At 31.9% G+C, this 20,729-nt stretch overlaps 2 protein-coding genes and 1 non-coding gene across 3 annotated transcripts; 2 read left to right on the top strand and 1 right to left on the bottom strand.

The window, feature by feature from the left end:
* Positions 1-266: 266 nt before the first annotated feature.
* B0T23DRAFT_433570 (uncharacterized protein) lies at positions 267-810 on the top strand (the record flags this gene model as incomplete). The annotated part of the gene is made up of 1 exon (XM_062840452.1): positions 267-810. Exon 1 carries the CDS (start codon positions 310-312, stop codon positions 808-810), a length of 501 nt encoding a protein of 166 aa, XP_062696368.1. The 5' UTR covers positions 267-309.
* A 460-nt stretch (positions 811-1,270) lies between these two features.
* Positions 1,271-1,360, top strand: B0T23DRAFT_t71. The gene has a single exon. It is a non-coding gene; the product is annotated as a tRNA-Pro (tRNA).
* A 739-nt stretch (positions 1,361-2,099) lies between these two features.
* On the bottom strand, positions 2,100-3,821 carry B0T23DRAFT_368466 (uncharacterized protein). Its single transcript, XM_062836445.1, has 2 exons — positions 3,642-3,821; positions 2,100-3,573 (listed from the first exon to the last, which is right to left on the bottom strand). Exons 1-2 carry the CDS (start codon positions 3,683-3,685, stop codon positions 2,505-2,507), a joined length of 1,113 nt encoding a protein of 370 aa, XP_062696367.1. The 5' UTR covers positions 3,686-3,821; the 3' UTR covers positions 2,100-2,504.
* Between the last annotated feature and the right edge of the window lie 16,908 nt (positions 3,822-20,729).

Raw genomic sequence — 20,729 nt, 5'->3', positions numbered from 1 at the left:
CACCTCCAGGCATCGGCACGGTCAAGCTGCGTGGTTCGATATACTATAAGTCAACATAGTTTTCCTCCTACCAACACGTCAACACCTGGCATCATGTGTATCCGTTTCGACCACCCGATCCGGCCTTGCCTCCGAAGATGCAAAAACAAACATGACCCAATCGTGGTCGAGTGTGACGAAGCCTAGAAAGAAAGATACACTATCCACTACTTTTGTCCGGACATTCTTCACGTTGCAACACCCACGAATATATCTATCTGCTGCCACAAACACCACGGGAAACGGCTCGACGTCATAGCAGGAATATTCATGGACACGTGGGCCGAGCTCATCGAAACAAGAAAGGTTATCTTCGCGACACAAGAGATGAACGAGATGCAGCGTACCGAGCTCGACACAGAACACTCAATAGCTACAAGAGCTGTGGCCCATCTCCCGATACTCCAAGGGCTGGTTTACGAGTCGTTGAAAAAAAACACGCCCTTCTATCATCCTCTTATGGCCAACATGTTCCGACAGGTGGAGGAGTGTCGTAGGAGATTGATCCTGGCTGGTTTTATCAACAAAGAACCCATCCCGCCTTGGTCCCAGCCGGTCGTCGAAGACGACGTCCCAGATACGAGACCGCCTGCAAATGGGCTCCCACTCCTTCCATCCCGTTCATCCAGCACGTCGCGCCCAAATACCCCAGAGGTCGTTGAAGACATATGGGATGATTACAATGGCTACGATTCCGATGATGAGGAAACCGTACATGAAGGCGATCTCGACGATAATCTTCCCAGCAACGAGGAGTTAGGGATACGGTAACGAGGAACAAGCCGGCATCGTCATGGTTTTTTCTTTTAACGGGGTTGCTGGCCTTCTCTCCCTGCTCAGTCACCATCATACTAGCATTGCCCGGCCACGATGGACGGATGAAGGCTGAGTGTCAATGCTTTCAAGCCCGAGGCGGGATTACATAGCGTACATTTGGTTTCACGTTGGGCTTGTTTTTTTCCTGTAGCCACATCCAGCTAGCGAATTAGCGACTTTTATTTACACACTTTTCTCAGTCATTCTCAGGCCGATGTGCAGCCCAACATATACATACTGCAAGTTTCAAATCTATGTGCCGTGCAACTAGTTGTAGGGGTCTGCCGAAAGCAGTCAACATGCTTTCCAAGCATCCACGACATAATATGTTCACGACATGAATCCGGTGTACTTACCTGTCCAGGATTTCGACTACATAGGCTTCAGAGTATACAATAATTTTCAACAATTCGACGGGCCGCTGGTCTAGTGGTATGATTCTCGCTTAGGGTTCAATCCTGAGCATTCTTGCGAGAGGTCCCGGGTTCAATCCCCGGGTGGCCCCATATTTTTCGTTTTTTCAGTTTTCCCCTTTTTATATCGTCGTTTCCCAGCATGTGCGCAGCTCAACTTAAAATCCTTTTTGCCCACTCGTGACATACTCATTTGCGCTGTTTTGCGCAGAATCCGCCGACCTACCCTTGGACGTGATGCGATATTTCGGGTGATGTTTCTTGTGACTGCGCAGTTTTCTCAGCCCTCGGACAACCTATTACCGAGACTAACATCACCACCGCCGCTCTGCACAGACGTTCTCCGTATGGAAAAGGATAACCATGTGTCCACTTTAACACAGGCGTGCGCATCTAGTTTTTGCACCAAGCTGAAAATGGTTTCTTAAGCCGATGAGGAGAAACTGGGTTGGCCGATCTCCAAGCTACCGTGCAGCCAGTACCTTGAACACCCTCATCATACACGAAACCGACTATGACAAAGCTTCGCTGTCATCCACCCAGAAGCCCCACAGCCTCGATGACTCGGAGGGTGGTCCAAACTCAAACTCAACTGCACGAGCCGTGCGCATCGCCAGAAGAGCCTAAATGCGGTACCCAGTCCACTATCAACCAGTGTTATCAGATAGCACATGTACGGAAACGCCATCATCTCGCAGTTTCATATCCAGGCTTCATGTTTGTAAGAAAGGTTGGCCGTGACAGCGGCAACTTGTGATAAGCAAAGTTGTCCAACCGAACTGGGATCATACCTAAGCGATGGTGGAGAAGCATGTCCTCAGTCATCAAATACCCGCAGATCTCGAAGCTATTACGAAACAATCTCACTGCCAGCCTAGGTAAGCCGGCGAGGTGGACTGGTGTTGGCAACACGAGAGCCAATTTCCCCATTTTTTTTCCACGGCCACATCGAGCCTACTGTCACATAGATGAGGGAGAAAAGAACAAAGCGGACAGAATTTTGGAACCCGTCTATGTCTATGCGTTTATAGGAAACCAACAATGACATCTGCCCCAACACATGCACCTGCGTGCCTGATCATAATGTGCTTGCCCAATTCCACATTCAGCGTCTATTGATTTGTCTATCGCTCATACTCTCCCATTGCCATCTATATTGCCCTGGGTCGTCGACCTATCTCAGAGCCACATCTCGCCTAGCCCGCCCCTCACCAGCCTCTTAGTTGTGAAGTGACTTCAAGGCGCGACATCCCGGCCCGTCTTGGCACTCTCCCGGAGGGCCTCGATAATCCTGAGCACCTTGGCGGCCTGAGATGCGGGGACGGGGATATCATCTTCGTTTCCAGTCTCGAGAGCCTTAGCAAAGCCCTCGAAGATCTTGATGTACGTCTCCGGCTCCGTGGTCGGGTACACCTTCTCCTCCATCTTGCCGTCCTCGGTGACATAGCAGAGGCGGCCGTACCGGGACTCGTCCTCCTTGCCGAACCGAGCGTCAGTCGCGGCCATGCCTCCCCTGAGCTGGTCCTCCTGTGGGTCCAGGAAAGCCTTCTGGTAGCTACCCTTCGTGCCGCGGATGCGGAAACGCGGCTGCTTGGTCTCGACACTGACAACGCTAATGCGGACATGTACGAGTAAGCCGGTGTCGGCATATGTCAAGACAGCCGCGATGCTGTCCGGCTGCTGTGACTCATCGCTTCCACCAGTAACAATTCTGCCCTCACGCTGGTCCAAGAACTTGGCCGAGACAGAACTCGGCATGCCGAAAAGGACGAAGACCTGGTCCAGCAGATGGGTGCCGAGATCATACAGAACACCGCCGGCCTGGTCCATGCTGAGCTGACCTTTCCACGTCGTCGGCTTCTCCAGACGGAAGCGATCAAAATGCGTCTCAAACTCGACGATGCGACCGAGTGTGCCCTCACGGATGAGCTTCTGGACAGTCAGGAAGTCCGAGTCCCATCTGCGGTTCTGGTACACGCACAGAACACGCTTCTTCTCTGCGGCCAGGGCGGCCAGCTCCTCCGCCTGTGCAGACGTGGGTACGAATGGCTTCTCAACAAGGACGTGCTTGCCATTGCGCAGGGCGTCGCGCGCAGTCTCAAAATGCGTGTTGGGAGGCGTGCTAATGATGATGACATGGACGTCGGGGTCTGCGAGCATGGGCTCAATTGAGGTGAAGTGCTTCACCGAGGGATGGTCCTCGGGGGCGGAGTTCCCAGGCGAAGGGGACCGTTGCACAATGGAATGGAGGACAAGAGATTCCGTCAGGGCGACGAAAGGAATCTGGAAGACTTTGGCCGAGAGACTGGAAGCAAACGTCAGTATCGACATTTCCCGTCAACGCAACGCTTGTGACATTGCAACTAGTCTTACCCGTAGCCAATGATGCCGACATTGAACTTGTTCGAGGGCGCCATCGTCAATATTCGGGTCTCGCAAACTGAACCGTAATGTGTAGAGGTAGGTTGTGCTTGTGTTGGGGGAGTAATGTTTCCAAATATATATTTGAGTCAGTTCGAGGAATGACGTGTGCGGGGTTAACGTCGGTATATATCTACCCCGATATGGGGTGCGCTGCTAGGGTATACTAACAATGTAACGTTTCGGCGTTCTGGGCTGTACTAGGGAGTTTAGGCCGGCTTAACGTTAGGTCGCTGGTAGTCTCAGTTCTCAGACCCACTTAACCTCCAAAACCCACCCCACCCCACCCGTTTTTGCGGTAGCAGGTCTGAGCGGGTTTTGCGCTTTTTGGCCGTCGGCTGCAGAAGAATAACCAAGTATTATTATCTATTAAAAATCCAGCAAAGTTACTAAAAATCAACAAAAATAATTCTTTTATAGAGCTTTTCATTCTGAATCTAATGGTAGTCTTAGTTTTCTTCTACAATTAACATCCATCGAAATACAAGGCTTTGAACTTAAAGGCTTTTACCCCCTCAAGGCTGCATTACTTGTACGGGTGGTCTGTGCTTTATAAAAGTAGTATCATTAGAACCGCCTCATTAAGGCTATCCTCAACGTGTATTCAATTCTTCTATTATCTCAAAGACAAGGTTCACAATAGAATGAATTCAAAAGTAAAAAAATAGAATATTACCCCCTCGAAGTTGCATTACCTTAGCGGTTGGTCCAAGCGTTATAAAAATAATACTATTAAAATCGTCTCGCTAAGACCATCCTCAGTATGTATTTTTTTTCATTATATAGTCAAGAATGAAGCCTAAAATAAGGAGTGTCCAAAATTCTAAAAGCAACTGCAGCCGACGAAGGTTTATCTTTAAGGTTGCATTACTATAACGGGTGGTCCGAGCGTTATAGAAATTATAAATTTAGAAAGAGCTTAAAATGACTATCCTCCGGATACTTTACTATTATTTATACTATTTTTCTTTATTTTATTATTAAAAGGTATATAAAAATAAAATTTGGAGTTTATATAGGAGATTCTGCAGCCGACGGCGTTTTTGCGCAAAACCGTAACAGACCTCCTCTTACAAAAGTTCGAGGAGGGGAGACCTACATATTTGTGGAGCGGGTCCGTTAAAGCGTTATCGACGGGGGTTAAGTAATAGAAATTACCTTCTAATATAGTTTAGAAAAGGTTTTATATAGGGTACTAAAACCGCACGAGCTAGGCAAATATATAAATCTAACTAACTAAAAAACGTATATTCTTATTAATATAACTAAATTCTACTTAATAAACTCAACAACGCTAAATCTTTAATCCTAAGCTCTAACCCTATAATATTACCCTCCTACTCCCCCTTAGGGAGCCTAGTCTACTATATTAAAAAGACTTATCTATACTACTAAATATATAAAAAATAACTAAAATCCCCTACTACCACTCCCTACTAAACATTTAATTAAATAGACACTTTAATAATATTAGAAACAAAAATCTCCTTATTTAAACCCTTAAATAAACGCTATACGACTCCTTACTCCCTACCCGAATCGGTAATTAACGCGCCCGCTATTACACTTATAAAGCTACACTCGTATAGCCTTAAGTATTAAAATTTAATACAAAGATATTTTTAAACTTTACTTATCTAGAGACCTCCCCTACTATATTACTATAAGGGTTCTACGAGGTATATACGTAGAGAGGCCTTAAAAAGAACTTAAAATAACCGACAAAGAGGAAAAAGGAAGTTTATACCCTACTAGTATAGAGCTTCTAGCTAAATATACGAAATATAATAGGTATTGAAGGTACTAGAAATACTAAAGCTAGAAATATAGCCCGTGCGGCTCCCAAGGGATATACTTAATAGTACGTAGTGTATTTAGTACTAAGACGGCTAACGGTAGCCGACTAGCCCGTGCACCCAACCAGAGGGTACGCCGGGCTTATACAATAGGTAAATATATATCCCTAAGCGCTAGCCCTATAATAATTATAAAGATATATTTAATTAATAATTAAAATTAAAGTTATTACCCAATATTTTATATTGTTCTATTTCTCTTATTAATAAGAATTGCTATTAAATGGACTTATTATACCTCTTACTAAAAGCAGCTTTAATAAATCCTTATACTTATAGAATAGAACGTTTATTCCCTTTTATAATTATATTATAAACAACTACCGTTAAAGTGGTTAAATAATAAAGGGTATTATATAAAAGTCTTACTACTTCCAACTAGTAAAAACGTACTTAATAAACCGCTTAGTCCTTTTTTTTGGATTTAGCGGCGCTCCTTCACCCTTATTACAGGCAAAGGGTAGGTAGTAGATATAATTATACGTAATTTTATAAAGGAAAAAGGAAGAGAAGTGTGTAGCCGAGTGTCCGGAAGGCTAGCCTTATAAGGACGGCCGCTAGCGGGTTTACGGACCCTCAGCAGGTAGCGCTCTAACTAATTAGCTACCGGTAATAATAATAGCTAGTAGTAATAATAGCGTACGGCAATCTTAGAAGCTGCTATATACTAGTACTAAGTATAAAGTATATAGGCTAACCCTATAACAACCCCTAATATTATTAAGCGACTCTTAGTCCGATTTTTCCTTTTTCTTTAAATTATTATTATTCTAGCTATCTAAGCCCCTACCGGGTTACAACCGGACTATACTTATCTTCGAAATCCACGAGTATTTTTTAAACTAATACAACCTATTACTATAATTAATATATTTACCCTTCTTCTTCTACTTATTCTTCTACTTGTAAGACGGCGACGATTTTAATACTATTCCTAAAGTATTACTAGAAGTATCTATAGGATTACTAACGTTATTATCAACCGATTACCTTAAATTTAATATTAAAACAAAAAGAGCATTACTATTAAACGGCGGAAGTATTCTAATAATAATAACTATTACTTAAGTACATTTATTCTTTCTAAGAACTATTACTTCCAATCATTATTCAAAATAGTAGTGAATTAGCTAACCTTAGCTACTTTTAACTAGGAGTTAGTACGGGCGTAGTAAAATACTTCCTTAAAGTAAATAAAGAAAATTACTATAAACTCGCCTAACTTTTAATAAAATTAGTAGAATTCTTAACTAATGTATTTTATAACGTTAGGATTACAGTAAGTAAACTAAAACTTATTAAGTAAAGTAATAAGCGATTTTAAAGAGTTAGTAAAAGTAATAAGTAGTTTCTTAATAGTAGGTAATAAGCAGGTGAGTAAATAGTAAAATTATACTTCTAAATTGCTAATAGCGGGGCTATTCGTATACAGCTTTACCTAAGCGCTTAAGACCTAGGTTTCGAAATCTTCCTTACTACTAGCGAACTTTTTAAGCTAGGAAAGTACCTACTTTTAAAAAACGGCGGTAGGCCTCGAAATAACCTCGGTTAGTAATATTTAAAAGGCAAATATAAATTATTAGAAATATTCTTAGGGATCTTTGAATTAAGAGATCGCGGAGAAGGTAGTCGGTATTATTATTATAAATAGAGGAAAATCGCTAAAGAATAAAAGCGACGGGAGAGAAACTCTTTTAAGTGTACTTACGAGAGAATAGTAATAGGAATTAAAAAGAGAATTAAATATAATAAGACGAATCTATTGGAGTTCTATACAACAAGTAATCGTGTGTGGTTAAAATATTATATTTAATAAAGAAAGTAAAAGGGAAAATTGTATTAGAAGGGTATAATCTAGAGAAGGTTTTATATAGGGCGCTAAGACTGTACGGGCTAGGTAAATATATAAATCTAACTAATTTAAAAGCGCGTATCCTTATTAATATAACTAATCCTAGCTTAATAGACTTAGTAAAGCTAAGTCTTTAATCCTAAGCTTTAACCTTATAATATTTAAAGAATACTAATAGAAATAAATATAAAAGTACGTACAATTATTAAAGATAATATTATAAGGTTAGCCTATAATATAGTTACACTATACGCTTTTAAGTTAGTACTATTAATAACTCTAGTTGCGTATAGTCCTACGTATATATACGCGTACGGACTAACTTAAACTAGGCTCCTACTTATATAGCTAGTCCTCTATATACATTTCCCTTATTCTTTCTCGTATAATAACGTATATTCTACCCTACCTTTAATAGTATTCTCTTATTATATAATTAATAATTATTTTAAGTAGGTTTAAAAATAAAAAAAAAGAAAGTAAGTTACTTAAATAAGAAAAACATTATGTATATATTAATGTTAGGCGGCTAAGGGGCGACCGCTAAAGAAGGGATACTACGGGTCTATAACGCCAACGCACTATCTCGTCTTACTAAGTTTATATCTAATAGAATTATAGCGGCTAGTGCCCTCCTCCTCCTAACGAAGCGTCGGGCTAATAATATTAAAGAATATAACGAATTAGGTTCGCAAAAAGGATAATCCGGCGCCGCGCTAGGGCAACACGCTAGTATTAAACTCTATAATACTCAATTTCCAGAAGTAACGACGCCGTACTGCTAGTGCGGCGTAGGGAAGGAGACGTTCGAATACCTTATACTAGAGTGCCGGAAGACGGAGTAGATTTAGTTATAGGGCGAGAACGCTTCTACGTAGCCAACTAACGAGAAAGAATTCTATAACGAGTTCGAGACGAACGTTGAACGGATTCTACGATAGGCTCTACGGTTAGGGAGGTTATAAAAGTACGAATTAGCAATTAGAATTGAAAGAGCAAAGGAAATAGAAAAAGTACTAGGAGGTATAGACTAGAGTAGTTTGATTGTGTGTGTGAAAGACCCAGCCGAAACTAGGAGTTACCTAATTAGAACGGGACTATATCGGAACCGATAAGAAGTTAATTAGATGTATATTAAATATATAAATAATAACCCTGGAAGAAAATTAAATTATATTTAGATTAGAAGGATAATAGGGTACTAATTATTTTATATCGCCGACAATTAATACCGCGTTAATATTATTGCTAATTTTACCCTCCTTACTAGAAAAATTGTTCTTTATATTAGAACTCCCCTCGTTGGCCTCGGGAGGAATATTATTAAATATTATCTTTATATTATAGTAGGGCCGAATAGAAGTAGTATCGTTAATTAAACCTATATTTAAAATATAATTATAAATATTACAAATAGTTTATTTAATATCAAAAAACTTTACGAAGAGAATTAATAATAGGGCTAATATAAGGATATTATAAAGTATTTATAGTAGAGAAATAGTTATTAAAATTATTCTATTTAGTACGGATTATTATTATATTTTTATTAATACGTTTAATATTAATAGTAACTAAATTAATTTTATTAGAAAGAGTACGGATAATTTCCTTAATCCTTATAATATAGAGATAAATTATAGTAATATTATTGTGGAGTAGAGTAAGATCTATAGAAGTATTAATAGGAATGTAAATAAATTTCCTCTTCTTTAATAGAAATTCGACCGCTATAATAGAATTTAAGGTTAGATAGTCGTTAATAAACGAAGGATTAGCGCTAATATAGTCCGCCGTAGCCTATATAGTAACCGTAATTTCTACCCTACTAATAAAAACCTTAAAATTACTTTAGGTTGTATTGTAATAACGTAATATTATAATAGACCTAATAAAGGTACGTACTAAGGGAGTAAATTTAGTGTTTAAATACTCTTTAATCTTTTTTTATAATTAATATTTGTAATAAAGGGCGTTGGAGCGAATTGTTTTAAGAATTAAATATAAGGACGCTACGGAAATAAAATAAAGATTTATAGGGATTTTAAAGGTATTGGGCTTAATTGAAAGCGAATTAAAAGCTGGCTAGATTATTATAAATTATAGGAAGAATATACTATAGGTTACGGGTATAGGAATTATACTATTTATAAAATTTAAGAGGTTGGAAGTATCCTATAGCAGTACCTTTCTTCTTTTATATTTCCTTTAATAAATATTTTCTAACCTTTTCGAAAGTAATAAGTTGAATTAGGGTATTATTATAAAGTAAATTAATAAGGCCGGTATTAATTACTATAACTTCTATTACGATTTCGCCCTTTAATTTATTAAGGGGGCTATAGTTTTTAATACTTTTAAAGTAGGTATTTTTTTTATAGCGCTAGGAGGTTTCTTACGTAGTATAATATAATAATAGCGATGCCGGATTAGGTTAAATACGGATGTAGGATAGTGGCGGATTCGGTTGGAATATAGATACAATATAGCGGAGGCGGTAGTATAGTATAAGAAAAGAAAGAGGGAAGGAAAGAGAGAATTAGGTTAAAGTTTCCTTTATAAATAAATTAAGTGACCCGGGATAATGTAATTAAGGAAAAATAGGATAAAAGGCTACTAACTATAAGGAAGTAATAGTAGGAAGACGGAAGGAGGGCGGCGATTAATTAGGGTAGGGTTAGTTATATATATAACGAAAGTTTATAGCTTCGGTTATAATAGTGAGGTTATACCGAGAGGAAGGAAAATAGGACGGTACGGAGTTAATATAACGCTATAGTGATAGTAAAGCGGAGGGTTTTTATTCGGCTATTATAGTACGGTTTTTCCTACCGACTATAAGCGAAGTAGCACTGTATGCCTATAGGGCGAATTATGTAAATAGTTAGTGTGTATAAGACTAATAATAATAATAATATAATATTTAATTGTAAGGAAATAGAATTTGTATTAGTATAAAAGAGGCTCGACGGAGTATAGTTTATTATAGTCGGTAACTATTAATATATTTTTAAATTAACCCCTAACTCGCTGTCTCCTACGTAAAGCTACGACCGTAGTTACCTCAGCCTACCTTTCCCCTACGTTCCTAACAATTAAGTTTTAAAAATATAATAGTATAATTTTAGGTATAAGTAAAGCTGGACTAAAGAAGCTAATTTAAATAAGTTAATAAAGTTAAAGAATAGAATAGAAAAAGCAGCCAAAGCCTAGCGGAAGCGATATAAGCTTAAATACTATTATATACTTTTATTATTCTTAACCGCTTATAAAAAGTGTAATAAAGTAATTAATAAATTGTACTTAGTCGTATGAGTCTATTAAGTATATAATAGGGTATAGTATTCATTAGTATTATAATATAAAGAAAGAAAAGGGAAAACGCTACCCTTTAAGTAGGTTAGGTATTATAATTTAAATAGTTATATATACTAATAGTACTTATAATTTAAAGTATTTAAAAAAAAACTATAAAAGCCTAGGGCGCTGCTATATTATTAGTTTAAATTAATACGAATAGTCTTAATATTAACTACGATTTTAGTACTTAAATATTAGAACGTAGAAAGAAAGTAAGTTAAAGTAACTATAGTTAAGGCTATATATAAGGAACGTTAAATTAGGGGTAGTATTAAAAATATATTAATAACTACTAACTATTATAGAAAAAGTACGTTCGTACTACTTTTATAGTAGTATAAACTTTCTTTAATATAATTAATAGTAATAGAATTCTAAATTAGTATAATATAATAGGATAGTACTATAATATTCCTTCCGCTAAGTTATATTATTAAATGTTCTAATATACAAATTATATTAAAATATAACTAAACTACTTTTTAAAAATAATTTATTTTATAAATAATTCTTTCAAAATTATTTATTATACTCTTATCTTTTACTATATTACCTTTACCTACTTTACTTTTTAAAATTAAACATTAACCCTAATATATCCTCCTTACCTTTTATTACTAAAGCCGCCCGCTTTATACCCTACCGACTCTACCAACTTCCTATATCCCCTAATCTTTCTTACCCTTTTACTTCTATTACCTTTTTTTTTTTTTTTTTTTTTCTACTACTTAACAATTCACTTAATACTTTATATCAACTTTCTTATTTACTTACCTACCTTACCTACCTCCAACTACCTTCTTTACACACAAAGAACCTCCACCTTAGCTATAATCCGGATTCAACTATCTAAAACCATCTACTTACTATAGAAACTTCCTCCCTAAAGGGTTAAAAGGAAGAATAAAGGAAAAAGAAGATAAAAAGAATTACTATATAAAAAAATAAAATATTAAAGTATAAAAGCGAATAGGAAAGTAGTAAAAAGAATAAAAAAAAGAAGAGAAAAACGAACCTACTATAGTAATAAGGTTTAAAATTTATAATTATTAACGAGGGAGGAAAAAACTAACCTTTTTATATATATACTACCCTCCCTACTTTTATTTAAATATTATATATATTATTCTCTAGTATTATACAAGTATAATATAGAAGGAAGGAGGGAAGGGGGGGTTTGGAGGTAGAAAAGAAGGAAAAAATATAAAAAAAAAATAAAAAAAAGAAGAGAAAAGAGGGGGAAGAAGAAGAAAGGAAGATAAAGAGAAAGAATAGTAAAAGAAGATAAAATAGAAAGAAAAAAGAAGGAAGAGAAAAAAAGAAAAAAAGAAAAAAAGAAAATAAAAAAAGGAAAAAAGAAAAAGAAGGAGGAAATTTTCATTCCCCCCCTAAAAATTAATCTATTCCTAATCTAAATAACCTACTAACTACCTCGCCTACCTAGAAAATAAAAAAATAACCTCCCCCTTTATATCTTTACTTATATAAAAATATAATCCTATATAATCTTTTCCTACCTACTTTATTATATTTTTAAATAAAAAGTTATAAATATCTTTATTCAATAACCTACCTTCTAAACTCCCTCCTTCCTTTTCTACTATATAACTTCTTTATTTACTTACCCCTTCCTTAATACTACTACCCCACCCTTTCCTTAAATAAACCCCTCCTAATAAGAATTAGAAAGTAACCCCCTAACCCCCCAAAACCTCTCAGTCCTTTTTATTTACCTTATATAAGCCCTTACCCCTACCTTCCCAATATAACTACTATTTATATAAAAAATCAATATTTAAACGTACTTATTTACCCTTTATATTTAACCCGCCCGGATGTATTTATTTACCCTCTTTTTACTATATTATTTTATATTATTCGAACGTATTCGTTTACTTTGCGCTGTACTTAATCCGGTTATAAATATAGTTATTTATTTAGAATTATAAGCTTATTTAAAATTATTCGCCTACCCGGTCGCTCCTACCCCGCTGCCACTTGGTTAATTACTTTTACTTACCTTATTTATTATAATTATTAAAATTTATAAAGGCCTAGCCGGGCCTACGTATATTATATTAGTCAACGCTTCCCCGGATATATATTATATATAGTTACCGAATTTTCTATAAATTAATTACTAATATAATAGACCTTTTATACCTAGCCCGCCCGTACCCTAAGGTAATATCGTTAAAACCCGGGAAATATTAAATTTAATTAAATCCCTCTCCTATCCCTATTTACCCTATATTTTCCCTCCGGTAAAATACTTTTACCCTTACAAATTTTAGTAACTAAATTTCGGAGGGACCCCTTAGTAAATATCTATTTATTAGGCGGACCCTTCTATTAGGAAATTTAAATAAAGGAGGGTTTACTTTTAGTAAATTGTAATAATAAAGTTATTTTACTATTTATAGGACCCTTTTGTATATTTAAATTATTTATAAAGGATTTAATCTAGCGTATATTAAAATTATAATATATGAATTACTACTAGTTACTTTAAAACTAATAGAGGAATTACTTACTAAAATATAAAACCGGAATTTATTTTTATACGTTTATAATATATTAAAAATATTATTATATTCTAATATAGATTTTAATTTAAAAGTATTTAATTATTATTTAATAAATAGTAGTATTATAATATTACCTAATTAAATAATTATAAAAATTAATTATTTAAATAAGCGGTTCCTCTTATACTAAATTTAACTACTATTATAATAAAGTTATTAATAAAGTAAAATTAATTTGTTTTATAATAGTCTAAACTTAATTTACGTTCTTTATTAATAGGTAAATAATCTAACGTTTATTAAATTCTACTTCAATATAATAGGAAGAACCGATATTAAAGGATTAAAAAGTAATATTATTATAAATATTTAACTACTATAAATTAATTATCCCTATAGTAACTTTTTTAGTACTTTTAACTTTAAATTTTAAGGGACTAAAGGATTAATAGGCTATACTTTTATAATTTATATTTATATTAAAAATTAAAATTAAGGGGACTTTTACCCTTTTATTCTATTAGAGATTTCTATTCTCTATAAACCCCCCTTAGGATACTTATATTATAGTTTAATAAATATGCTACCCTAGTTAAATTCCTTATTTAATAATATTTTTAACCCGGGTTAGCCTGCGAAGGACTTTAAAATTAGAAATTGGACGAAAATCTAACCCTATTTAATTAAATAAATAAAAAAATAATAGGAATAATAGTATTTTACTAGCGCTAAAGTTCCTACCTATTTTATACCTCCTATATTTTTTTATAATATTAAATTAGAATTAAATTTAATAGGGTTTTTTTTCCCTACTAATTTTATTAAACCTATTCTCTTAATTATAATTTCGCTAGATAATAAATAGGGATAGTAGGAATTTTATTAATTTATTTATATACGTTATTAATTAAATAATAAAATATTTAATTATTTTAAGAGAATTATAATTACTTCTATTATTTACCTATATTTAATTGAATTTCTTTACTTTAATATTTAGAGTATTAGGCAGAAATTATATTGTATTAACACTACTTTCTAACCATTATAATATTATATTTTAATTAGATAATTAGATTCTTCCTATTTATATTAATTTTAAATTAATTATTAAATGTACGCCGGACGGCCGAAACCTATTAAAGGCTTCTATACCCGGATATTAAAAACCGTTAGCCAATTGCCCGGCTAGTAGCGATCTACTCTTAGGGCGTTTATTTAAAACCCGACGTATTTAACCCTTAGAGTTAATCCTTTTCCTGAAATTACGGATCTATTTTATTAATTTCCCTTATTTATATTATTTTATTAACTAGAGGTTGTTTACTTTAAAGATTTATTGCGGTTATAAGTATAATTTAACGTAAGAATTATTCCCTTCTATAGATTTTTAAAGGATATTAAAAGCGTACCGGACCCGATAGAAGTGTTGGGCTTTTCCGGCTATTAAACCCTATTTCTAAATAAATTATTTTTAAAGTAATAGATTATTAAAAAGAAAAGAGAATTTTACCTAGGGCTCTCGCCGTTATTTCTATATTTAGTTGCGTTATTACGCAAAATTTATATTTAAGTGCTAAAATATTAACCGGCTTCCCTTTCGCTATATAGGATATAAATACCCCTTTGAAACGGAATTTCCTTATAATTTAGGATCGATTAATTTATATCTAACCATTATTTATATAGAACCTTTCCTTATTTTAATCCTTTAAATTCTTATTAAAGTATTTACTATTATTACTAAAATTTATATTAAAGGCCGTTTAACTTAGGTTCACGCCTTAGGCTTCGTTACTAACCTCTATAATTGCTTACTCTTTAGAATATTGTTTTTACCCTAAGGGTAGGGTATAAGTAGGACATTTAAACGCTATTTATTTTTAAGGTTAATATATTTGGTAAGTAAATTGTTATATAATTTTTAGTAAATTCCGATTTTTATAGCCACCGTCCTACTATTAAAATATACTAACGCTTTTTATAATATTTAATAAGCGTTTACTCTAGTACTTTAACCCTACATTCAGTTTATTCCGCATTACTAATTCTACTTACTAAAAATAGCTTACTAATATTAGTATATTCGAATACTTATATTTAATTAAATAATAAGGGCTTCTTATATATTTAAAGTTTGAGAATAGATAAAGGTTAAAAAGCGCCCCCGAATCCTTAATTATTCGTTTTACTTTATAAAATTAAAGAATAATACTATTATTCTAAGGGAAATTTCGGCGGTAATTAGCTACTAAATAATTCAATTAATCTTTCGCCCTTATATTTAAATTTAACAATCGATTTATACATCAAAATTATTATAAGCCTCTACTAGAATTTCCTCTAACTTCACCCTATTTAAGTATAATTTACTATTTTTTAGGTCCAAAGCTTAATACTCTTATTTAAATCTATTTAAATATATTAAAATTAATTAATAATACGCCGAAACTTTTACCTACGTTTACTTTCATTATATATACGGGTTTTACACTTAAATATTTACATAAAACTTTAATTCTTTAATTTGTATTTTAAAACAGGTTATTAATAATTATTATATTAATATCTTTATAAATACGCGAACTTCAGTCCCAGCGAAGGTATTACGCCCGGGGCTATAATACTCCTAGAAGAGTTATATTCCTTAAACCTTTATTCCTCCGCTAAAACCAATATTAGCTTAAACTATCTTAAATATACTAATAAAAATATTAAATAATTAGAATAGTATAAATCTAATTATAAACACTTCCCTTTTAATAATTTTATGTATTATTTAACTTTCTTTTTAAAGTGTTTTTTATCTTTTAATTATTCCATTTATATATTATTAATCTCTAACCGGTATTTAATTTTAAAAGAAATTTACCTCCTATTTTAAATAATATTCCTAAATTATTCAATTCGTCGAAAGAGTTTTATATTAAATTAATATCCAACTATATAGGGTTTTTACTTTTTATAACGCCCTGTTTTAGGGGATTTAAAAGGTGCTTTACTAAAAGCTTCCTCTATAAATTATAATTCGGGCCGAAGTTAAATTTTAAATTTAAATTATTACTACTTTATTTACCGTTATTAGAGCAATCCCTATTAGTTTTTTTTCCTCTGTTTATTAATATATTTAAATTTAGCGGGTATTCTTACTTAATCCGAGGTTAATTTTAGAAATAGGGGGTTTTATAGTAAGAACCCGCCGTACAACTATAATAATATAAAATTACTATACTTAATATAATTAGTAAGCCCGCTATTAATTTTAAAGGACCGTAAGCAACCGTAAATCCCTAATATAAATAGAGTTTAATAATTGAAATAACATTCAAATAAGCATACTCGCTAGAATATTAATAAATATAATATATATTCAAAAATTCAATAATTTACTAAATTTTATAATTTATATTACTTATCGCATTTCACTACGTTCTTTATCAATACTAAAATTAAGAGATCCATTATTAAAAATTTTAATTTATTTAAAAATTTACTTAGAGAAATATAAAATATTAAAAATTTAATTTTAATACTCTGGCGGGTAGCCTCTTATAAGTAGGAAACCCAAAGATCCGGAAGGGCCCAAAGGCCTTTCTAAACCGCTAACGCCAAAGTAATTGTATAAGTAAAATTCGTAATAGTTTATAAGAGTTTTATAATTCTATAATAATCTCTCCGCTAATTTACTAATAGAGACTTTATTATAATTTTTACTTCCTTTAAATAACCGAATTTAAATAGTTTTCCGGCCCTAAGTAGTCGTTACCAACCTCCCTAGGCCAATCCGGAAGCCTTATTAAACTATTTAATTAGTAATAATAACGGGCGGTATATATAAAGGGTAGGAATATAATTAATATAAACTAATAATTTGTATTTACTAAGGATTTTTTATTGAAGAATAATAATTATAATACTCTATCTCTAATATAATATAGTTTAATAAAATTACCCAAACCTTCCGGCTAAAAGAATACTTATTAATTGTATTAGTATAGCGCGCGTATAGCCTAGAATATTTAAAGGTATTATAGACCTATTATTACCTTAAACTTCTATTAATTTGAATTAATAGTCCCTTTAAAAAACTAACGTACTATTAAAATAATATAGGTTATTTAATAAATTAAAATCTTATTTATTATTGTAATTAAATAGATAAATTACTTTATTAATTAAAAATGGTTATATATTACTACCTACGAAATTAAAAAAGAGCTTTCAATTTATTAATCTTTATTATATCTAAACCTAGTAAATTTCCCTATATTGAATCAAATTAAATTATAAATTCCACCCCTAGTAGTACCCTTCCGTTAATTTCTTTAAATTTTAACTTTACAACTATACTCCTCTAAAAGCCTAAATATTTTAATTTATTATAAGGTACCGAACAGGTCAAAAAATAACACCGTCCGATCCCTAATTAGTATAATTTATAATTAAAATTACAACAATATCTAATCGTCTTCAATCCCCTAACTTTCGTTCCTAATTAATAAAAACATCCTTAGTAAATATTTTCGTAATAATTAATTTTTAATAAATTTAAGAATTTCACTTCTAACAATTAAATACTAATACCCCCGACTATCCCTATTAATTATTATAGCAGTCCTAAAAATTAATAAAATAGAACTATATATTCTATTTTATTATTCTATACTAATATATTCGAATATAGGCCTTCTTTAAATAATCTAATTTATTTATAATAAAAATCTTAGTTCCCTAATATACTTAATAAAAAGTATATAATTCTCTAGGAAAAAAGGCCCGACTTAATTAGTATATATAGTAAGACGGACCGACGGGCCGAACCTAAAGTTTAATTACAAATTTTTTAACTTTAATAATTTTAATATACGCTATTAGAATTAGAATTACTACGGCTATTAATACTAGACTTACCCTCCAATTATTCTTTATTAAAAGATTTAAATTATATTTATTCTAATTACAAAACTTAAAAAAATTTTATATTAATATTTATTATTACTACCTCCCTATATCGGAATTGGGTAATTTACGTACTTATTACCTTCCTTAAATATAATAGCTATTTTTTAAACTCCTTCTCTAAAGTCGAATTCTAACCCTCTATTACCTATTATTATTATAGTTAGCTAAAACCCAGCCGTTAAAAGTTAATAGGGCAGAAATTTGAATAAACTATTACTAACGCAAGGCTATACAATTCGAAAAATTATTATAAATTATTAGTTAGCCCCGAAGGGCATTGGTTTTTAATTTAATAAATATACCCCTTCCGAAGTCGGGGTTTTTAATATATATTAGCTCTAGAATTACTATAGTTATTTATATAGTAAAGTACTATTAAATAAATTATAATTAATTTAATAAGCTATTCGTAATTTCGCAATTTAATTACTTAAATTTAAATATATATAATTTAATTTTTAAAATAAATATATAATTACTAATAAAATTAATTAAGTAATTATTATACGTCTAAAAAGGCTAATTATTCGTAAATAAACAGAAGAGTTTATAAAATTACAAAAGTAAACAGTCCGAAATTCGTATAGTAAAGCCGAATTTACTTTAAAATATATATTTACTTTCCCTTCCTAAATTCCCTAGAATACAATTAATAGGAAGACAGGAGAGTATAGAGCACCTCTTATATACCGTCTATATACCCTAAAAGGAGGCTTAATATAGAAGGTTCTATTCGAAGGCTTCCCTAATTAATTAATACCCCTAACAATTTATAAATAAATTTAATTAGTAGCCAATTATTTATAGAGCCTACCCCTCAATATTTATAGGATATTCCCTAATATTTATAGGATTTTCTTAAATATTACTCAATAGAAGTAAAACCTTTATTAAAATAGTATTAAAATAGTTCGTATTATTAATATTAATTCCCTAATAGACTATAAGGAGCTATATAATAATAATACTCTATAAATTGGAATTTAATTTCCTTTATAAATTATTACAAGAAAGTGCCTAAATTATAAATTAAAGTAGCCCTCCTATAGAAGGTTTTTAAGTAGGGTAGACCCTATATATCCTTACTTATATTTATAAAAAGGAACCGGAAGTAGGAATAATTAAATAATTTTACTATTTACTTTTTCCTATTACTCTCCGCCGCTCTTTTTTATATATCCTCCGACTTTGAATTTAAGGAAAGTACAGTCTAACAATCTAAATTATAATTTTTAATTCCCGCGAAATTCCCTAGTATAAGAAATTTTAAGAATCGACTTATAGCACCTAACTACCCAACTAGGTCATACCTTCTTAGGAATTTTATTCTAAATTTATAAAAACTACACCTTCTTTATTAAATCGGTCGTACCTTCCTTACCTACTTAATTATTCTTATCTACCCTACATTTAATAAATATTACCCGCCTACAACTTTTTCTTTTCAATTTAAATTTTACCTTCCTTATACAGGCCGGTTGTACTTACCCTATAGTTTTATTTACCCTATATTAATTAGCACTATTAATAATACTTTTCCTTTTTAAAATCATTAATAAAGTCGGTTATACTTCCTTTATTTACCCTCTTTTTACCTACCTTATATTCATAGTACTACCCTTTTAAATGCCTTTCCCTTTTTAACTTTTTTAACTTCAGCTACGCCTTTCTTATAAAAAGCGGACGTATTTACCCTATAACTATTATTCAACCTACGTTCTTATAAAGTAATAAATTAACTATTATTAATTTTTTTTTTATAATATACAATATATAATAATTGTATTAAAATTATTTATTATACTTTATCTTTTATTATATTACTTTACCTACTTTACTTTTTAAAATTAAACATTAACTTAATATATCTTCCTTACTTTTATTATTAAAACTATTACTTTATACCCTACTAACTCTACTAACTTCCTATATCCCCTAATCTTTCTTACTCTTTTACTTCTATTACCTTTTTTTTTTTTTTTTTTTTTTTCTATTATTTAATAATTCACCTAATACTTTATATCAACTTTCTTATTTACTTACCTACTTTACCTACCTCCAATTACCTTCTTTATACACAAAGAACCTCTACCCTAGCTATAATCCGGATTTAACTATTAAAACCATCTACTTACTATAGAAACTTCCTCCCTAAAGGGTTAAAAGGAAGAATAAAGGAAAAAGAAGATAAAAAGAATTACTATATAAAAAAATAAAATATTAAAGTATAAAAGCGAATAGGAAAGTAGTAAAAAGAATAAAAAAAAGAAGAGAAAAACGAACCTACTATAGTAATAAGGTTTAAAATTTATAATTATTAACGAGGGAAGAAAAAACTAATTTTTTATATATATATTACCCTCCCTACTTTTATTTAAATATTATATATATTATTCTCTAGTATTGTATAAGTATAATATAGAAGGAAGGAGGGAAGGGGGGGTTTGGAGGTAGAAAAGAAGGAAAAAATATAAAAAAAAAA

Source organism: Neurospora hispaniola (assembly GCF_033458365.1).
Source record: "Neurospora hispaniola strain FGSC 10403 chromosome Unknown B0T23scaffold_1, whole genome shotgun sequence".
Classification (NCBI taxonomy): domain Eukaryota; kingdom Fungi; phylum Ascomycota; class Sordariomycetes; order Sordariales; family Sordariaceae; genus Neurospora; species Neurospora hispaniola.
Note: the sequence above shows the minus strand (reverse complement) of the source record. Positions and strands in the feature narration are given on the sequence as shown.